Below are 18961 nucleotides of genomic sequence, written 5' to 3'. Positions count from 1 at the left end.
TACTAGTGCATCAAAATTATATCCAGAGAGCTTGCCCCATAGCACACTAATACAAAAGCAAAATACTGCGGATGCTTGGGCGAGGAGTGTAAAATTTTATGAGATAGCATCTTCCCGCTGGTGTTTGTTCTCTTTTTAAAAATGTAGTCACTGTGGATTGCTGCATAATGCTTCCTGGATAATGGCCAGTGAGATGAAAACCATTGTTTCTACTGTCAGATACCACTTGAACATTACTTGAGTGCAAACCCTTTCTATTCAAGTATGCTGAGGGGTTGCGATGAGGGTACTTGATGCCAACAAGTGCCATCTTCACTGCTTTGTACTCGAGGGTCTCTTGCCACAGTGAGAGCTCTGTGCCCTGTACAGTTGATGTGTCCTCTCCGCAAGGAAAGTGATGCAGATGTGCTCTTTGCAAACATAGCATTTGGCACCTACTTTGATACATGATCAAATTAAAAAGCTTGAGTCTATAACATGCTTGGAGCAATATTATATTACTAGCTCTGCATTTCTCTCTGGCCAGACAAAGCAGAGCTCTGTGCATTGTGTTTAAGCATGTGTGGCCAGAGCTCAACCCACCAGTACCTGAACTACTTGTTGCATTTGTAGTGTTGGTGAAGAGGTGACAGCGCAGTTTGCTCTTTGGGAACTATTGAAACCTTTTAATGCTATCAAACATACCAACTGGTGTGAAGCCTATGCTTATTGAGGTTGCTTACTGAGAGGGCAATTGTTGATATTTGCAGGAGACTGCTGGTTCTTGTATCATGAGCCAGTTAGGCAATGTGATGACATTTTCAGTGTAAAATTTGAGTGATACTTTCGTGACATGAATGGCATTATTGTGTCTCGTGTTTCTGATGGATAAAAAAAATGTAGTATCTGCTTTTTAAAAAAAGAACTGCATTGTTCAATTTACAGTATTTACAACAAAACCTAGCAATTTCAATACCAGATAAGGAGCTGTGATTTGTATGTGTTCTCTGGAAATTTACCAAATGTTATTTAGCTAGAATGTGTGGAGCTTCTAAATGCAGTGCATGTGAGAGCTGACATTGTCAATTTCTGACCTAAAATACTAAGTGGGTGGATCACTAAGTGGGTGGTCACTAAGTAGGGCTACTGCTGCTCAGTATGAATCCAGTAATGCAGCCGGCTGTTTTGCTGACTGTGTAGATCTCGACCTAATTTAGAAATTGCTGGTCTCTGGAGAACTTCACGAACGTCTGAAGCCCACAGCATTCTGAGCTGAATCCAGCTTTGGATTTCAACAATTCCCATGGTGATTTTTAATTAACTTGACATCTGAATAAGTGCTTGTAAGAAAATTTTCACCACACACAGAAAACACCTAGCAAACAAATGTTTGTGCGACCCATATGTGTGCCGTATTTACTGTGACAACATTTTCAAAGGAGTATTTACAGGGAATGTGTTTTGCAGTTTCAGTGTACGTGCAGGAGATGTGAGTATCTGCGAAAACTGTAGGGCTCATGGGAATGAATTTGCCTTCTTAAAAAATTAATTCTGTTTTATGGTTTTCTATGTTGGGGGTGGGGGGGGAAACGGGGGTGGTGGCGGGGTAGGGTAGAATGTAAATGTGGCTCGAGAGACAGTCCTTTGTACAGATATTGCTACTAGGATAACAGTTGACGTGGTTTATTTGAACCCCCCAAATTAGATTGCTAGTTGATGATCATTTCTGGCATTTGATTTTTTAAATATTGTATGCTATTTATTTAAATTAATTTTCGATTACTTGCTTTATCAATAGCAACTATCATTGTGGAAAGCTGTTAATGTAGAACTTTCTGAGTTTGGGATTGCGTGGTGTATCTCATATTCAATGACGCCGTGTATTGTACACCATACGGCCTCACTGTAAGGGCACATTTAATTGTGCATTTTTAATCGAAGTGAGTAAACTGGGCAAACCAAAGGCCTGATTCTCCAGTAGTTCCAATGTTGTCACAATTTTGCCCCCACTGTATTGTGACAAAATTGCACTAGTTTGCAAATTTGTTACTTGTAAGAGATATGTAATTTGGTCAATTCAACCTGGAGACTCATTGATACAAATACAACTAATGACATTCATGCCACTGGGCCACTCAAATGTTGTTCCATTGGTTACATCCTGGTAGTTACCATCAGACTGCTGCCAGTGAAGGAAATATCCATCAGTGTCGTGTAATATCAGCCATGGTTAGAGAATTAGATTTTAAAAAGAAAGACTTGCATTTATATAGCTCCTTTCACGACCGCAGGGCATCCCAAAGTGCTTTACAGCCACTGGTACATTTGAAGTGTAGTCACGATTGTAATGTACCAATTTACGCCAGTTCAATAACCTTTTGCTAAGAAAGGACACAAACCAACACACCACAACATTGGGTAAAGGAGACTTGCAGCAAAGTGCTGTTCCACTGATCAGACCAATGCTTTGTACCATTTGGTCATTATTGGAGAAGCAGATTTACATTAGATGTCTGCAACAAAAGCAGATCAATGACCTGCTTCGTTGAGATGCCATCAAGAAATTGATGGCTACCAAGACCCTGAGATAGCAGCAAAGGATATTGGCACAAACAATCTGTACCATCAATTACCTCGGTGCACTGGACTATTTTATTTGCTTGTGTGGTGTGTCAAATGTCAGGAACTAATGGCTAAGGACTAACCAAAGTTAATTCTTCTGAGACCTACTGTTGTGTATGTATAACCCTGTACACTCAATGTACAGTTACATAAGATCACTGAATGTATCTTCACACTGTATCTAATATGCCTGTACCACCAGAGGGTGCAACTGGTGGAGACCTAGAGGTCACCTACACACTGCAGGTAACCAAGTATAAAAGGGAGCTCACCTTACTGTAACCTCATTCAGGAGCTGCAATAAATGGACTAAGGTCACAACATACAAAGTGCAATACCTTACCTCGTGGAGTCATTATTTAGAGTGCTTACAGACATAATACCTACCACTCTAACCTCCTTGATAGACATGCGGAAACTGAATTTTGCATAAGCCTGCTATACAAATCAAGTATTTTTGTCAGGACCTAATACACCTGTGAGAAGAATGACTGCATATTTTCTTTCATTAAGGCTGACCCATATAACCAGTAGAGTTGGTTGGCTTTCTGTCTGTGGAAATGTGGTAATATGAAAGCTCAATGTGAAAGTTTAGGATTATTTTATAGCATTTTGTAATGGGACTATTTATTGTTCCATTAGCTGAATAACATTGCTGTACTTGACTCACTGAACTGAACAAATCTTTTTGTCCTGTCATTGTGGTAGTATTGGATCCCTACCCTAATAACCCTTCATGACTCTTCGTCCTTCTTACTCTCCTGCCACTGTTCCAGGCTTGGCTCCCTCTCAGATAAGCCTACAGCTTCTGAACTCTTTGCCTCTCTTGGCATCCTCCGATGGACCCATTGAGGTATTCGTTGCTGTCTCCTCACAAGTAGCAACCCCATCTATCCCATCCTAATCTCTCATCGACCTTCCCACCCAGCGTGCCCACGGGGGGCTAATCTTTGCCAATCACCTCCCCGTTCAAGTCACCCCTCCAAGCACTGACCCTGGGGATGCTGGCAGTGGATCAGCCATCATTGACCCTCTCTGCATCTCACTGCAGAATGTCCGTTCATTTACGAACAGGGCCCTTGCCATCCATGAGCTTATCGTGGATAACTTTATCCCTCTCCCAACTCCTGTCTGAAGCTGAACCAGACTATTCCCAACCTTGGTGTCATATTTGAGCCTTAAATGAGCTTTCGACCACATATCCGCAGCATAACTAAGACCGCCTATTTCCACCTCCGTCACATCGCCCGTCTCTACCGTTGCCTCAGCTCATCAACTGAGACCTTATCCATACCGTTGTTACTTCTCGACTTGACTATTCCAATGCACTCCTGGCTGGCCTCCCACATTCTACTCTACATAAACTAGAGATGATCCAAAACTCGGCTGCCCTGTCCTAACTCGCACCAAGTCCCGCTCACTCATCACCTCTGTGCTCGCTGATCTACATTGTCTTCCGGTTAAGCAATGCCTTGATTTCAAAATTCTCATTCTTATTTTCAAATCCCTCCATGGCCTGGTCTGTTATGTCTATAGTGTACTTATGAATGACTCCACAAGGCAATGTGTTGTACTTGAACCGTAATGACCTTGGTCCTTTATTCCAAACTCCAGAGTGCTGTGCTAGCATGGTGTGTAGGCTTTTATTCAGGGCCCTGCCACCAGTGGCAGGAAACCCCCAGTCTCCACCAGTTGCACCTCTAGTGGTGCCAGCATATGTATGTGCACGGTGTGAACCTTATTGATAGTGCATCAGGTAAACAAGTCTCCATCTTATACAATCTCACAGTGACTACACATAGAGTACATCCATAGTCAGCATATACAACATCACTCTCCCCCAAGTCCTTTGTGCCAATTGCCTTTGCACTATGTGCTCTGGCTCAGCTTTCCCCAGACTTAAGTGCCAATAGCCCTTGCACCTTGGCTGTGATTTGGCTTGGCCCTCTCCCTGTTAACCCCAAAGTCCTTTTGCCACAACGTTGGCTAGTAGTTATCAGATTGGGTTGTTCGATGATGCGGTGGAGGTTCCAGTGGGTTCTGGGTAAAATCCGTGTGTGTGCCCATGGCTATATACATCCATTTCCACCCCCCCCCACTACAGCGAGATCATGTAGCTGGCCCGTTACATTAACATACAGGATCAGACACAGTGTAAGTACAAAGAAAGGAAGAAAACCATTTTTTTTCAGTTTGTATCGTGACATCTAGATTCCGTGACTTACATTAGTTACGTTGTACGGTCGTACGCCAGGATTGGGTAGATTGCATTCATGGTTCAGTCATGGTCAGTACTGAGGTAGCAGTACAGATATGCGAAGATGCTCGTTCCAGAACAACCGGACGGGGTCCTAGTCGTCTGATGGCGGCGCTGCGCCCGCTGCTAGCGGGGTGGGCTTGGTTCGCTCACCGAGCTAGGACTCGGCCTTTACCATTGCCTAGTGGTGGGCAGAGCCACAGATGTGTGTGGCCTCCCTGTCCTCCTTTGAGCGCTGCAGAGTCTTCTGCCTGTTCTTTCACGGTTTTGGAAACCTGGCAGTTCCAGGTCCTGTTTGGGGAACTCGTTGTTTCTGACTTTTCACTCCCGGACATGGCCGAGTTAACGACTGGGCCTGGGGGCTGCGCCGTCTCCACCCGGGTGCTAGGCAATGGTGGCCAACTGCGCGTATTGGCGCTGTTTTCAGTTCCAGGTTCGTGGCGAATGGTGCTATCGGGTGCCTGCAGCATTACCCTCCCGAATTCGCATGCTTGCTGCTCTAGGGGACACTCTATTCCCGACATCACGCAACAACATTTGGTTCTTTACATTAGGACTAGTACCAACATCTCGCAACAACATTTTGTTCTTTATATTAGGACTGGTACAGACATCTCGCAACAACATTCTGTTCTTTACAGTGCCGACATCTCGCAACAACATTCTGTTCACAATCTTAATCGGTTCGTTACATTGATTGCCGTGCATACAATGTCTCTAAGTTCAGTTGGTTGCAGGTCTCCTTTAAGAGAACCCTGCTGGCTTTACCCCAATCAGATCCTTTGTTGGACCTCACATGTTGGTCCCTCAACGTTGCACCTCGTGATGTTGCCGCGGCCATCTTTTTTTTCAGTCACGCTGCTCCTCGCAAGAGTGCCATCTTGCCTCAGTCCTCGCGGGCAACCACCTTGATCCTTCTCTCCCGCGATTCTGCCACAAACACTAGAAGGGTACCTGTGAATTCAATCTTCCTCCCCAGGAGTCCTGCCACTGGAGCAGGGAAGGTATTTTTAGATCGTTCCGGTCGGATCATTGCCACGCAGTCGTGATGGACAGTCTGTGCCTCAGGTGCTGCGCTGGTCTGTTCTCTGGTGCCTGGCCCAAGCGAAGGTGAGGTTTTGCTCTGCCTCTGAGCACAGGGGACATCGATTGCTGGAGTGAAGAGGTCTTCCCATTTCCACTGGACCTTCCCCATCAACCTTTTTCTGAGTAGCGTTGTGCCATCACCTGCAACAATCCACAGAGGTAACTTGTGCACCACGTCATTATGGATTACACTTACATCTGCACTACCAAGGACTGGGATCAGCTCCTTGATGTAGGTGCGCAACTTTTCCTGCACTGGAACCAGCTCGTGTCATTTTTTGTTCCATAGCCTCTCGAAGGCATCCTGGCTCATCACTGACTCGCTCGCTCCCGTGTCCACTTCCATGAAGATTGGAACGCCGTTTATCTTGACTTCCATCTTCACTGGAGGACAATCGGTGGTGCAGATATACATTCCATACACTTCTTCTTGGGGCTGAGCTACCTCCCTGGCCAAATCATCATAATCCCTGCTGGATTCAAAGTCATCTACTGACTCCTCTGCTAGACGGTGAGTCGTATTTCTTTTACACTTGCGCTGGAGGTGGCCCTTCGTGTTACAGGCTTTGCATACGTACTCAGCAAACCGATACTGGTGAGCCCTTTGGTTTCCTCCGCAACGCCAGCATGGTACTACTCGATTAGCACCCCTTGGCAGACTCTGAATTCTGGAACCTGAGGTCTGTGCGCTCTGCCCTGGGCAGAGCCACATTCCACAGTATTGCCTGTGAAAGGCACCATTCTGTGTACAGTACTTACCGAGTTTGAGTCCACAGGCTGAATGATTTGCTTGGTGCTGCAGGTCGAGGTCATGAATGCCTGACTGATGCTGATGGCTTTCTGCAGGTTGACTGTGGTGTTGGCAGATAGTAGCTTGTGAAGGAGGCCCTCGTGGCCAATTCCTATAACGAAGATGTCTCGCAATACTTCATTGGGGTGCGTGCCAAAATCTCACAGTGCCTCAAGTCTCCTGAGGTCGGCAGCATATTTTGCAATCTTCTGGTCCTCAGGTCTGCGGTGCACGTAGAATCTGTGCCTGGCCGTGAGGATGCTCTCCTTTGGTTTAAGTTGGTCGCGAATTAGTTCAGTCAGCTCATTGTATGTCTTATCCTTGGCCTTCGTGGGTGCCAGCAAGTCCCTGATGAGGCGGTAGACCTCGGGCCCACAACTGGTCAGCAGTATAGCCTTGCGCTTCTCCGCCAATGTGTCCATCTCTTCTGCCAGGTCGTTTGCCACGAAATATTGCTCGAGCCTTTCCGTGAAGGCATAAAAACATAGAAAAAAGATGCAGGAGTAGGCCATTCGGCCCTTCGAGCCTGCACCGCCATTCAATAAGATCATGGCTGATCATTCCCTCAGTACCCCTTTCCTGCTTTCTCTCCATACAACGAACGTGGATGACTTGATTCCACACCAAAAGAGATGAGTTGATAGATGTTTCAGCAACCAGACCATAACCAGCCCCAGAGTCTCTTGGGATCTAATGTTGGCGTTTGCCCTTGTGTTTGGAGGTCCCCTGCTTCCCCTGGTGACACAGGCCGATGGGGAAGCCCACCCGACATAGAGATGGGAGCACGAGGCTCCACACATGGTCGGTCCCACCCATCTCACTGCTAATAGTCGCACTCTCTGTTCCCTGTGGTAACTGCGGTGCAATGTTCACACAGCAACGGATCAGAGTCTCGTTTTCTCACAACCCATTGTAACGCATTTTCATCTATCTCTGTTATTGTCTTGTCATGGAAATAGGAGGAGGCCATGCTTGCACTCCCCCCAATCATCATCCTCTGCAAAGTCTTTTAGTGTGCCAAAGGTAGCCATGATCGCGTGAAAGTCCTTATTCTCGACGCCAGTTGTTATGTCTATAGTGTACTTATGAATGACTCCACAAGGCAATGTGTTGTACTTGAACTGTAGTGCCCTTGGTCTTTTATTCCAAACTCCAGAGTGCTGTGCAAGCATGGTGTGCAGCCTTTTATACAGGGCCCTGCCACCAGTGGCAGGTAACCCCTGGTCTCCACCAGTTGCACCCTCTAGTGGTGCCAGCATGTATGTACATGGTGTGAACCTTATTGATAGTACATCCAGTAAACAAGTCTCCAACTTATACAATCTCACAGTGACTACACATAGAGTACATCCATAGTCAGCATATATAACATCGTCCCTGCCTATCTTTGTAATCTCCTCCAGCCCCACAACTCCTGAGATGTCTGCGCTCCTCTATTTCTGCCCTCCTGAGCATCCCTGATTGTAATCGCTCAACCATTGGCGGCCATGTCTTCTGTTGCCTTGGCCCCAAGCTCTGGAACTCCCTGCCTAAACCTCTTTGCCTCTCTACCTCAAGATGCTCCTTAAAACATACTACTTTGACCAAGCTTTTGGTCACCTGCGCTAATTTCTCCTTATGTGGCTCGGTGTCAAATTTTGGCATTGCCTAAACAGGAGCCAATGTAGATCAGCGAGCACAGGGGTGATGGGTGAGTGGGACTTGGTGTGAGTTAGGACACTGGCAGTCAAGTTTTGGATCACCTCTAGTTTACGTAGGGTAGAATGTGGGAGGTCAGCCTGGAGTGCATTGGAATAGTCAAGTCTAGAGGTAACAAAGGCATGGATAAGGGGTTCAGCAGCGGATGAGCTGAGGCAAGGGCAGAGATGGGCGATGTTACGGAGGTGGAAATAGGTGGTCTTAGTTATGCTGCGGATATGTGGTCGAAAGCTCATTTCATTGGTTCATACATGCTTTCCACGCTGGCATGATCTCAATTTTTGTGTAAATTAGTTATTAACAACATCAGCAAAAACTTGTATTTATATAGTGCCTTTAACATAGTAAAATGTCCCAAGGCGCTCACAGGAGCATTATCAAACAAAATTTGGGAACAAACCACGAGATATTAGGGCAGAACTTGGTGAAAGAGGTAGATTTTAAAGAGTGTTTTAAAGGAGGAATGAGTGGTGGAGAAGTTTAGGGAGGGGATTCCAGACCTTTGGACCTTGGCAGCTAAAGGCACGGCCGCCAATGGTCGAACAATTAAAATCGGGGATGCTTAAGAGGCCAGAATTGAAGGAGCGCTGATATCTTGGAAGATTGTAGGCAATGTTCCCACTAAGGTGCACGTGCTGCCACGGCTGCACAGTAATCTGAAATGTCCTACGCAGGCCGCTAACTGGCTTTTACATTGTACAAGCCGTGCATGCACAGAAATTTAAAGGGACCACGCATTAAAAGAAACAGGCCGCGCAGAACAGAGCGCAGCTTCCGGGCAACATTGGTGGTAGAGCTGGAGGAGGTTACAGAGACAGGGAAGGACAAATCCATGGAGGGATTTGGAAACAAGGATGAGAATTTTAAAATCTTTTAAAGTTCTTTTGTTAATACTTTTCAAATATTAAAAAAACCCCAATTGTGCAAAGATATTCTTTGTGGAAACCATCCCTCACCATCAAGCAGTTTTTTTTTTTTAGTTTTGTGAACTTTTGCATTAAAGTTGCAGGATACATTGCTATGGAATGGAATACTAGTCCGGTTTCTGCACCCAATTTAAATATCGATGACCTTCAAGTGAGATAGCATAGGTTGGATGCAGATTTACGTTTCCTGTGCTTTTTTTCCCCCAACTGTACTTGGCTTTTATATTGAAATGTAGGAACAAGAGTAGGCCATCCAGCCCCTTGGGTCTGTTCTGCCATTCACTCAGATCGTGGCTGATCTCTACCTCAACTTCATTTACTTACCTTGGATCCGTATCCCTTTACATCCTTAACCAACAAAAATCTGTCGATCTCAGTCTTGAAAATTTCAATTGGATTTGTTTCATGCTTTTCTAATGCTACTGGCCTCCAGTGCATAGATTTCAAAGCATCTCTGTGGTAAATGTACCAGATTTGCCAGCCATTGGGATAACTCCGGTCTTGGTGACCAGCTTCAATGGGTCCAAATTTCCCCAACCCCTTTTTCTGGCGCACTCTCCCAAGATGTGCCGACATTGTGCGCACAAAACGGCACGAAAAAAATTACTAACGATTCTGGCTACTCTGCTGTATGTCCCGGGTCCTGGCACGGCGTTTCTCGTGGAGTGGGGAGTGGGGGGGGGGGCGGAGCTACAGCCCAGCGCTGAAAACAGTGCCGGCAGCTGTGCGCATGCACTGCGGAGTCTGCGAGCATGCGCAGTAGCTCCTCACCCTCCCAGCGCATCTTGCAGGCTGTGAGCCGATGCTCGTCGCCCCTAACCCTGGCTGAAGGGACAACCCAATGTTCGCCGCCCCTATCCCTGACCGAAGAGAGGACCCGATAATCTTCACCAGCACCTCCCAATAAAACATGGACCAGCAGGCAGCAGTGTGGCGAGAACGTTGCATTTTGTGTGGGTATATGTCAAATCGTTATGACCCAACATTGATTACGTTTTCCCTGGAGAGGAGTCCAGTCCCTCGGAGAGGAGTCCAGTCCCTTGGAGAAGTCAAGTCCTTCGGAGAGAAGTCAAGTCCCTTGGGCGGGGGTGGGGGGGATAGGGCTAAATTAGCAAGACAGGACTTAGGTTTTATTTTTTATTTATTATTAATTTTTATGCTTCTTTAATGTTGTTGTGAAGGTGATGGTGTTTAGTGTTTTGCAAGATCCTCTGTGCTTCCCCCCCCCCCCCCCACTGTCTCTGGCTACGCGCTGATTTCTTAACTCTCTGCAAGGGTTTTCTGTGTGGCCACATTCGCTGGCCTAAGTTAGTTTGGAGCAACTATTAGCTGTCCAAACTGGCTTAAATGGCCAAAACAGGTGTAGGTGGTTGGTAACGCCCCCTTTTGGAAAAAAAAACTAAACTAAAAAAAATCCTAATTAACTCACTTACACTGGCGCAAATGAAATGTGCAGAATAGGGATTTTTAAGATACTCCAGAAAAATCAAGTTATTCCAAAAAAAACGGAGCAACTCCTGGCCAAATTTGGGCCCAATGAAACTAGTAAATTTACCAGCACAGCCACGGTGGGCTAATGGCCTCCTTTGGTGCTATAAGACTCTGTGATTCTATGATACTTTGAGGTTGTTAGCATTTACAACAGATCCACATGCTGTAAGACTGGGGCACTCTAGCGCACAAAGCCAATATAAAAGCAGCTAATATGTCGCAAGTACCAGTCTCGGAAGAGGAATCTCAATTGCATTTTTCACACCAGCCATCCTTGTGGTCTCTTTGAATGAAAATGCCAATTAGTGCAAGATTTGGGGTAGCTTTATTCTGTGATTTACTCCCATTTGAAACAGGATTGAGATTACCCAATTAATTTTCATTTGGGTTAATTTCAAGCATTGGAGAGCGAAGAGTTTCATCCGTTCATTTGGGTCTGGATTCAAATTCAGGTTTCTCTCAAAAGGCCAGAAAGGGGATTAGTTCCTTTTTGTGTTTGCAATCAGTGCTTTTGTTGAAGCTTTTAGCCAGAGGTTTTGTTTTATGTATCATCATCATAGGCTAGTTGAAGGCTATACTTTTTGCAATGAATATCTGAAAATGTTTTCTTTTGTGAAAATTTGGTAAACCGCTTGTATTGAAGTAACCTGTTCTAGTGTGAAAGGAGTTGATAAATACTTATTGCTCTGGTATATTCCCAATGAGAGACATTTATTGTGCTTGGAAAGGCTTTAAAGAGTAAAATTCCTCGAACATCAGTGCATTTTGTGACTGGGTGAATCGTCTCACTTTAGCTTGTTGGCACTTGAAATTTCTTTGTAGATTGCACTGCCAGGAATCTGTATCTACCATTAAAAAGAAGCATTCAGTACAATGTGGAGTGCGCCAGCTGTACTTACAAAATATGTGGCTGTGCCAGTTCACAAGAGAAAGCTTCAATTGACTTGCGTTCCTTTACTTTCCTCGACAGATAATATTAAAAGCCATTAGTTAGTTTGTTGTAATGTGCATGTTAATAAGCATATAATTTAACTGGACAGATAGAAGCCTACTTGCCAACGTCAGTTAAGGGTACAAATTCCTAACCTTGTTCACTTGACTGATCTCTTTCATATAACAGAACCCACTGATGGTTTGTTTTTCTTCCTGCACAGATTTTAAACATAGAGGAGTTGACTTCAAGGCACAGCCAAAATGGCGGACTCCACCAGGGAACATGTGTCTTTTGTACGACGCAGAAACCCTCAGCTTCGCTACACCCTGAGTCCTGAAAACTTGCAAAGCCTGGCTTCTCAGAGCACCAGGTCAGAAAACATGAATTTCCACAGGGCAAACAGTGATACAGATTTGGTGACTTCGGACAGTCGCTCCAGCTTGACGGCTAGCATGTATGAGTACACACTTGGACAAGCACAGAATCTGATTATCTACTGGGATATTAAAGAAGAGGTGGACCCCACAGACTGGATTGGACTCTATCACATAGGTAAACAAAGTTTTAGCATTAATATCTCTTTTTCAAAGATAAGTTGGAAAACTGTTACATTGGTCTGGAAATCTCAGCTCACTTGCGATCCACTCAGTCTTTTCAGTTTGGTGAATTTCTGGCAACTCCCATTTGTAGTTTTAGAATTTATTTAACTCAGTGCTGGGACCCCAGCTATTTACAATATACATCAATGATTTGGATGAAGGAATTGAGTGTAATATCTCCAAGTTTGCAGATGACACTAAGCTGGGTGGCGGTGTGAGCTGTGAGGAAGATGCTAAGAGGTTGCAAGGTGACTTGGACAGGTTAGGTGAGTGGGCAAATGCATGGCAGATGCAGTATAATGTAGATAAATGTGAGATTATCCACTTTAGGTGCAAAAACACGAAGGCAGAATATTATCTGAATGGCGGCAGATTAGGAAAAGGGGAGGTGCAGCGAGACCTGGGTGTCATGGTACATCAGTCATTGAAAGTTGGCATGCAGGTACAGCAGGCGTTGAAGAAGGCAAATGGTATATTGGCCTTCATAGCTAGGGGATTTGAGTATAGGAGCAGGGAGGTCTTACTACAGTTGTACAGGGCCTTTGTAAGGCCTCACCTGGAATATTGTGTTCAGTTTTGGTCTCCTAATCTGAGGAAGGACCTTCTTGCTATTGGGGGAGTGCAGTGAAGGTTCATCAGACTGATTCCTGGGATGGCAGGACTGACATATGAGGAGAGACTAGATCGACTGAGCCTGTATTCACTGGAGTTTAGAAGGATGAAAGGGGATCTCATAGAAACATATAAAATTCTGACGGGACTGGACAGATTAGATGCAGGAAGAATGTTCCCGATGTTGCGGAAGTCCAGAACCAGAGGACACAGTCTAAGGATAAGGGGTAAGCCATTTAGGACCGAGATGAGGAGAAACCTCTTCACTCAGAGAGTTGTTAACCTGTGGAATTCTCTACCACAGCGAGTTGTTGATGCCAGTTCATTGGATATATTCAAGAGGGAGTTAGATATGGCCCTTACAGCTAAAGGGATCAAGGGGTATGGAGAGAAAGCAGGAAAGGGGTACTGAGATGAGTGATCAGCCATGATCTTATTGAATGGTGGTGTAGGCTCGAAGGGCAGAATGGCCTACTCCTGCACCTATTTTCTATAGTGCAAGACTGAGTGACACAACACATTGGGGGTCTGACATACTGCCTCAGGGGAAGGAGGTGCTTTCAAGCACAGTCCCAACTGTGGTGCCACAGAGATGAAACTAGACACTTCCTCACAGGGAAGGAAGGAAAGGAAATTAATTGATAAGCCATCCAGCCTACACATCCACACCTCCAATAAACACAAGAATTGGTGGTGATGCTGGAGCAGGTTTTCAGGAAGATTTCTTTTTTAGAAAGGGAAATGAATACAAAAAAGAACTGTAGAAAAATAAGATTATAGCTCTCCAACTTAAAAACAAACTTCAACATTTTTGATATTTACCTGTATTGTAAAAGCTTAACTATTTAGCATGACATCACTAGATCTATCTGGGTATGTTTGTGAAACCTTCAAATACACTCAGAAGGAAGGTACGTCATCTACTGACACCTTGGGATTCATTGACGTTGCTGCAATTTAATAAACAAAATGACGCCTTTCTGATGGCTTAGTGAGTGTATTCAGTGAGTAACTGAGCCATACTACTGAAGGAGGGCCTATCATAGAATCATAACAGCACAGAAGGAGGGCATTCGGCCCATCACGTCCGTGCCGACTCTCTGCAAGAGCACTTCAGTGAGTCTCACTTAAGGTATTTATCCATCATCATCATCATAGGCGGTCCCTCGAACGAGGATGACTTGTTTCCACAAGAGTTCACAGATGTTTCAATGAAGTACCCGATGTTCCAGTTCTGAACTCCAATTGAGGGGGTGGAAGATGCCTGTGCGTGGAATTTTTTAACGTGGTGACCGTTGCACATCAACCACCACACGGGCTTGACAGAGCGAGGCCTTTATCCAGTGGCAAGGGTTGAACCAGGACGACTGGAGACCTGCTCTGCTGCACGGACCTAGTGATGAGGGGTGATCTTATAGAAACATTTAAAATAATGAAAGGGATAGACAAGATAGAGGCAGAGAGGTTGTTTCCACTGGTCGGGGAGACTAGAACTAGGGGGCACAGCCTCAAAATACGGGAGAGCCAATTTAAAACCGAGTTGAGAAGGAATTTCTTCTCCCAGAGGGTTGTGAACCTGTGGAATTCTCTGCCCAAGGAAGCAGTTGAGGCTAGCTCTCATTGAATGTATTCAAATCACAGATAGATAGATTTTTAACCAATAAGGGAATTAAGGGTTAAGGGGAGCGGGCGGGTAAGTGGAGCTGAGTCCATGGCCAGATCAGCCATGATCTTGTTGAATGGCGGAGCAGGCTCGAGGGGCTAGATGGCCTACTCCTGTTCCTAATTCTTATGTCTTAAGTTCTTATGTTCTTACACACACATCGCAGTGTAGTCAGGCCCGTGCTGCCTCTGGGCCCTCGGCTCTTCTGGGCCCTGTACCCTCATTCACCGCACTTTCGCCCACGATGTTCCAGGGCCCGACGCTCCAGCTCTATTTATAGCCCCGATCTGCGGTGGTGTTCTCTCACAGGTCGGGGTGGGCCACGATGTTTTTCCAATTCGCTTTTGAAAGCCACAGTTGAGTCTGCCTCCATCACCCTTTCAGGCAGTGCATTCCAGATCATAACCACTCGCTGCATAAAAAAGTTTTACCTCATGTCACCTTTGGTTCTTTTGCCAATCACCTTAAATCTGTGTCCTCTGTGGTTAGAAAAAGATTCATTGTAACTTCCTTGCTTTTGTACTCTATGCCTCTATTTATGAAGCCCAGCATCCCGTATGCCTTTTTAACCACTTTCTCAACCTGCTCTGCCATCTTCAGCGATTTGTGCACATATACCTCCAGGTCTCTCATATCCTGCACCCCCTTTAGGACTGTACCTGTTATGTATTTAACCCCTTGTAACCTGCATCACACCTGACCACCAGAGGGCCTACCTATTGGAGTGCCAAGGGATCCCAGTATCCCTTAGGAGCACTGTATATAAGCAGGCCACCCATGAGGTACCTGCACTCTGGAACCTTAATAAAGGTTAATTACACACAGTACAGAGTCAGACCATTTATTATGAGTGTAACAATTGGCGACGAGGTAACGAACAACCGCGCGAAAATGCAAAGAACAGTCGGCATCCTGGAGAAGTTCTCAGAGGGGGCGATTGGGAGGCCTTCGTGGAGAGACTCGACCAATACTTTGTGGCCAACGAGCTGGAAGGGGACGAGAACGCTGCCAAACGAAGGGCGATCCTCCTAACTATCTGTGGGGCAACAACCTATGGCCTCATGAAGAATCTCCTGGCCCCAGCAACACCAACAGAGAAATCCTACGAAGAACTGTGTACGCTGGTCCGGGAGTACCTAAATCCTAAGGAAAGCGATTTGATGGCGAGATATCGGTTCTACACGTGTCAACGATCGGAGGGCCAGGAAGTGGCGAGCAATGTCACCGAACTAAGGCACCTCGCAGGGCATTGTGAGTTTAAGGGATTCCTAGAACACACGCTCAGAGACTTTTTTTGTACTGGGCATCAGACATGAGACAATCCTTCGCAAACTGTTGACTGTAGAAACTCCGAATCTGAGTAAAGCCATAACGATAGCCCAGGCAGTTATGTCTACCAGCGACAACACCAAGCAGATTTCGCAGAACAAGGAAGTTTCGGCCAGTACTGTGCATAAAGTAATGTCGGTTTTGAGCAGAAATGTACAGGGAAGAACGTACATGCCGGCTGCTGTGGCCTGACCTCAATTGACCCAGAGTTTGCCATCGAGGCAGTTAACACCCTGTTGATGCTGCGGGGATGATCATTGGCCCCATCAATGCCGCTTTAAGCACTATGCGGCAATGGCTGTAGAACAATGGGACACCTCCAACGTATGTGCAGGCGAGCTGCAAACCCTGCAAATCATCACGTTGCAGAGGAAGATCGATCCACAGTGAATCAAACGGAATTGGAAACTCGTACGGAGGAGGCAGAGGTGTACAGGGGTACACGTTCATGACGAAATGCCCACCAATAATGTTGAAAGTTGAACTGGACGGCATTCCAGTATCTATGGAGCTGGACACGGGCAAGTCAGTCCATAATGAGTAAAACGGCCTTTGACAGGCTGTGGGGGAAAGAAGGCACACGGGTCCAAGCTCAGCCCCATTCACACCAAACTAAGGACTTACACCAAGGAACTAATCTCTGTAATTGGCAGTGCTGAAGTCAAAATCTCCTATGATGGAGCAGTACACGAATTCCTTCTGTGGATTGTGCCAGGGGATGGCCCCACGTTGTTTGGCAGAAGCTGGCTGGGGAAAATCTGCTGGAACTGGGACGATATCCGAGCGCTTTTGTCCGTCGACGACACTGCATGTACCCAGGTTCCAAGCAAATTCCTTTTGTTATTCGAGCCAGTCATTGGAAGCTTTTCGGGGGCGAAAATGCAGATCCATTTGGTTCCCGGTACGCGACCCATCCACCACAAGGCTCGGGCGGGACCGTACATGATGTGTGAGAAAGTGAAAATCGAACTGGATAGGCTGCAACGTGAAGGCATCATCGTGCTGGTGGTATTCAACGACTGGGCCAGTCCGATTGTTCCGGTACTTAAGGAGGACGGTACGGTTAGAATTTGCGTGAACTATAAAGTAACGATTAACCTTTTTTCGCTGCAGGACCAGTACCCGATACCCAAGGCAGACGACCTATTCGCGATCCTGGCTGGAGGGATGATGTTCACCAAGCTGGACCTGACCTCAGCCTACATGACGCAGGAGCTGGAGGAGTCTTCGAAAGGCCTCACCTGCATCAACACGCACAAAGATCTGTTTATCTACAACCGGTGCCCGTTTGGGATTCAGTCGGCCACGGCGATCTCCCAGCGGAACATGGAGAGCCTGCTAAAGTCGGTTCCTTGCACAGTGGTCTTCCAGGACGACATATTGGTTACAGGTCGGGACACCTTGGAGCACTTGAAGAATCGTGAGGAGGGCCTTAATCGGCTGGATCGCGTGGGGCTCGGGTTGAAACACTCGAAGTGTGTTTTCCTGGCACAGGACGTCGAATTCTTAGGAAGGAGAATCGCAGCAAACTCACTGATGTTAAGACGGAGGCCATCAAGAACATGCCGAGACCACAGAAAGTGACAGAGCTGCAGTTGTTCCTGGGACTCCTTAACTACTTCGGTAATTTCCTACCTGGGTTAAGCACCCTGCTAGAATCCCTACAAGGGAGACAACTGGGTATGGGGAAATTCACAAGAGGCTGCCTTTAAGAAAGCCAGAAACTTATTGTGTTCTAAAAAACTGCTTGTCCTGTATAACCCATGTAAACGATTAGTGTTAGCTTGCGATGCGTCGTCATATGGGGTCGGGTGTGTGTTACAACAGGCTAATGAATCGGGAATTTTGCAACTAGTTGCGTACGCATTCAGGAGTTTGTCCAAGGCCGAAAGGGCTGACAGTCTGGTTGAAAAAGAGGCTCTGGCGTGCGTTTACGGGGTAAAAAAAATGCACCAGTACTTATTTGGCCTCAAGTTCGAGCTTGAAACTGACCACAAGCCGCTCATATCGCTATTCTCGGAGAGCAAAGGGATTAATACCAATGCCTCTGCCTGCATCCAAAGATGAGCTGTGGGGCAATCGCGTAGTCTTGCCCAAGAAAGTCAGAGACACATTTATTTGCGATCTGCACAACATCCACCCAGGCAACGTAATGATGAAAGCCATAGCCAGATCCCACGTGTCGTGACCTGGAATCGACTCAGATTTAGAGTCTTGTGTGCGCCAGTGCAATACTTGCTCTCAGTTGAGCAATGCACCCAGAGAGGCACCACTGCGTTTGTGGTCATGGCCATTCAAACCGTGGTCGAGAATCCATGTGGACTTTGCGGGCCCATTCCTAGGCAAAATGTTCTGGTCGTCGTGGATGCTTACTCAAAATGGATTGAATGTGCAATAATATCTGTAAACACATTCACAGCCACCACTGAAAGCCTATGAGCCATGTTTGCCACGCACGGCTTGCCTGATGTCCTAGTCAGCGACAATGGACCATGCTTCACCAGTGCTGAATTCAAAGAATTCATGACCCGCAACGGGATCAAATATGTCACATCTGCCCCGTTTAAGCCCGCATCCAATGGCCAGGCAGAACGGGCAGTTCAGACCATCAAGCAAAGCTTGAAACGCATGTCTGAGGGCTCCCTGCAGACCCGGTTGTCCCAAGTACTACTCAGTACTGCACCAGACCCCACTCACTCACCGGGATTCCCCCAGCTGAGCTGCTGATGAAAAGGGTGCTTAAAACAAGCCTCTCTCTTGTCCACCCTGATCTACATGATGACGTGGAGGACAAGCGGCATCAACAAAGTGTGTATCATGACCGTGCAAATTTGTCACGCGATATTGAGATCAATGATCCTGTGTTTGTGCTCAATTATGGACATGGTCCCAAATGGCTCGCTGGCACAGTCAGCCAAAGAGGGGAGAAGGGTATTTCAGGTCAAACTGACCAATGGACAAATGCACAGAAAACA

The 18961-nt window shown here is 46.3% G+C and overlaps 1 protein-coding gene across 2 annotated transcripts in view; it reads left to right on the top strand.

The window, feature by feature from the left end:
* The window catches only part of hecw2a (HECT, C2 and WW domain containing E3 ubiquitin protein ligase 2a), a 599390-nt gene that overhangs the window by 122683 nt on the left and 457746 nt on the right, over positions 1 to 18961 (top strand). For both annotated transcript variants that reach the window (XM_070875901.1, XM_070875902.1), the window contains exon 2: positions 12004 to 12335. In XM_070875901.1, the coding sequence (XP_070732002.1) occupies positions 12044 to 12335 (292 nt within the window). In that variant the 5' untranslated portion in view covers positions 12004 to 12043. The remainder of the gene's footprint in view (positions 1 to 12003; positions 12336 to 18961) is intronic.

This window comes from Pristiophorus japonicus, chromosome 3, assembly GCF_044704955.1.
Source record: "Pristiophorus japonicus isolate sPriJap1 chromosome 3, sPriJap1.hap1, whole genome shotgun sequence".
Lineage (NCBI taxonomy): Eukaryota > Metazoa > Chordata > Chondrichthyes > Pristiophoridae > Pristiophorus > Pristiophorus japonicus.
Note: the sequence above shows the minus strand (reverse complement) of the source record. Positions and strands in the feature narration are given on the sequence as shown.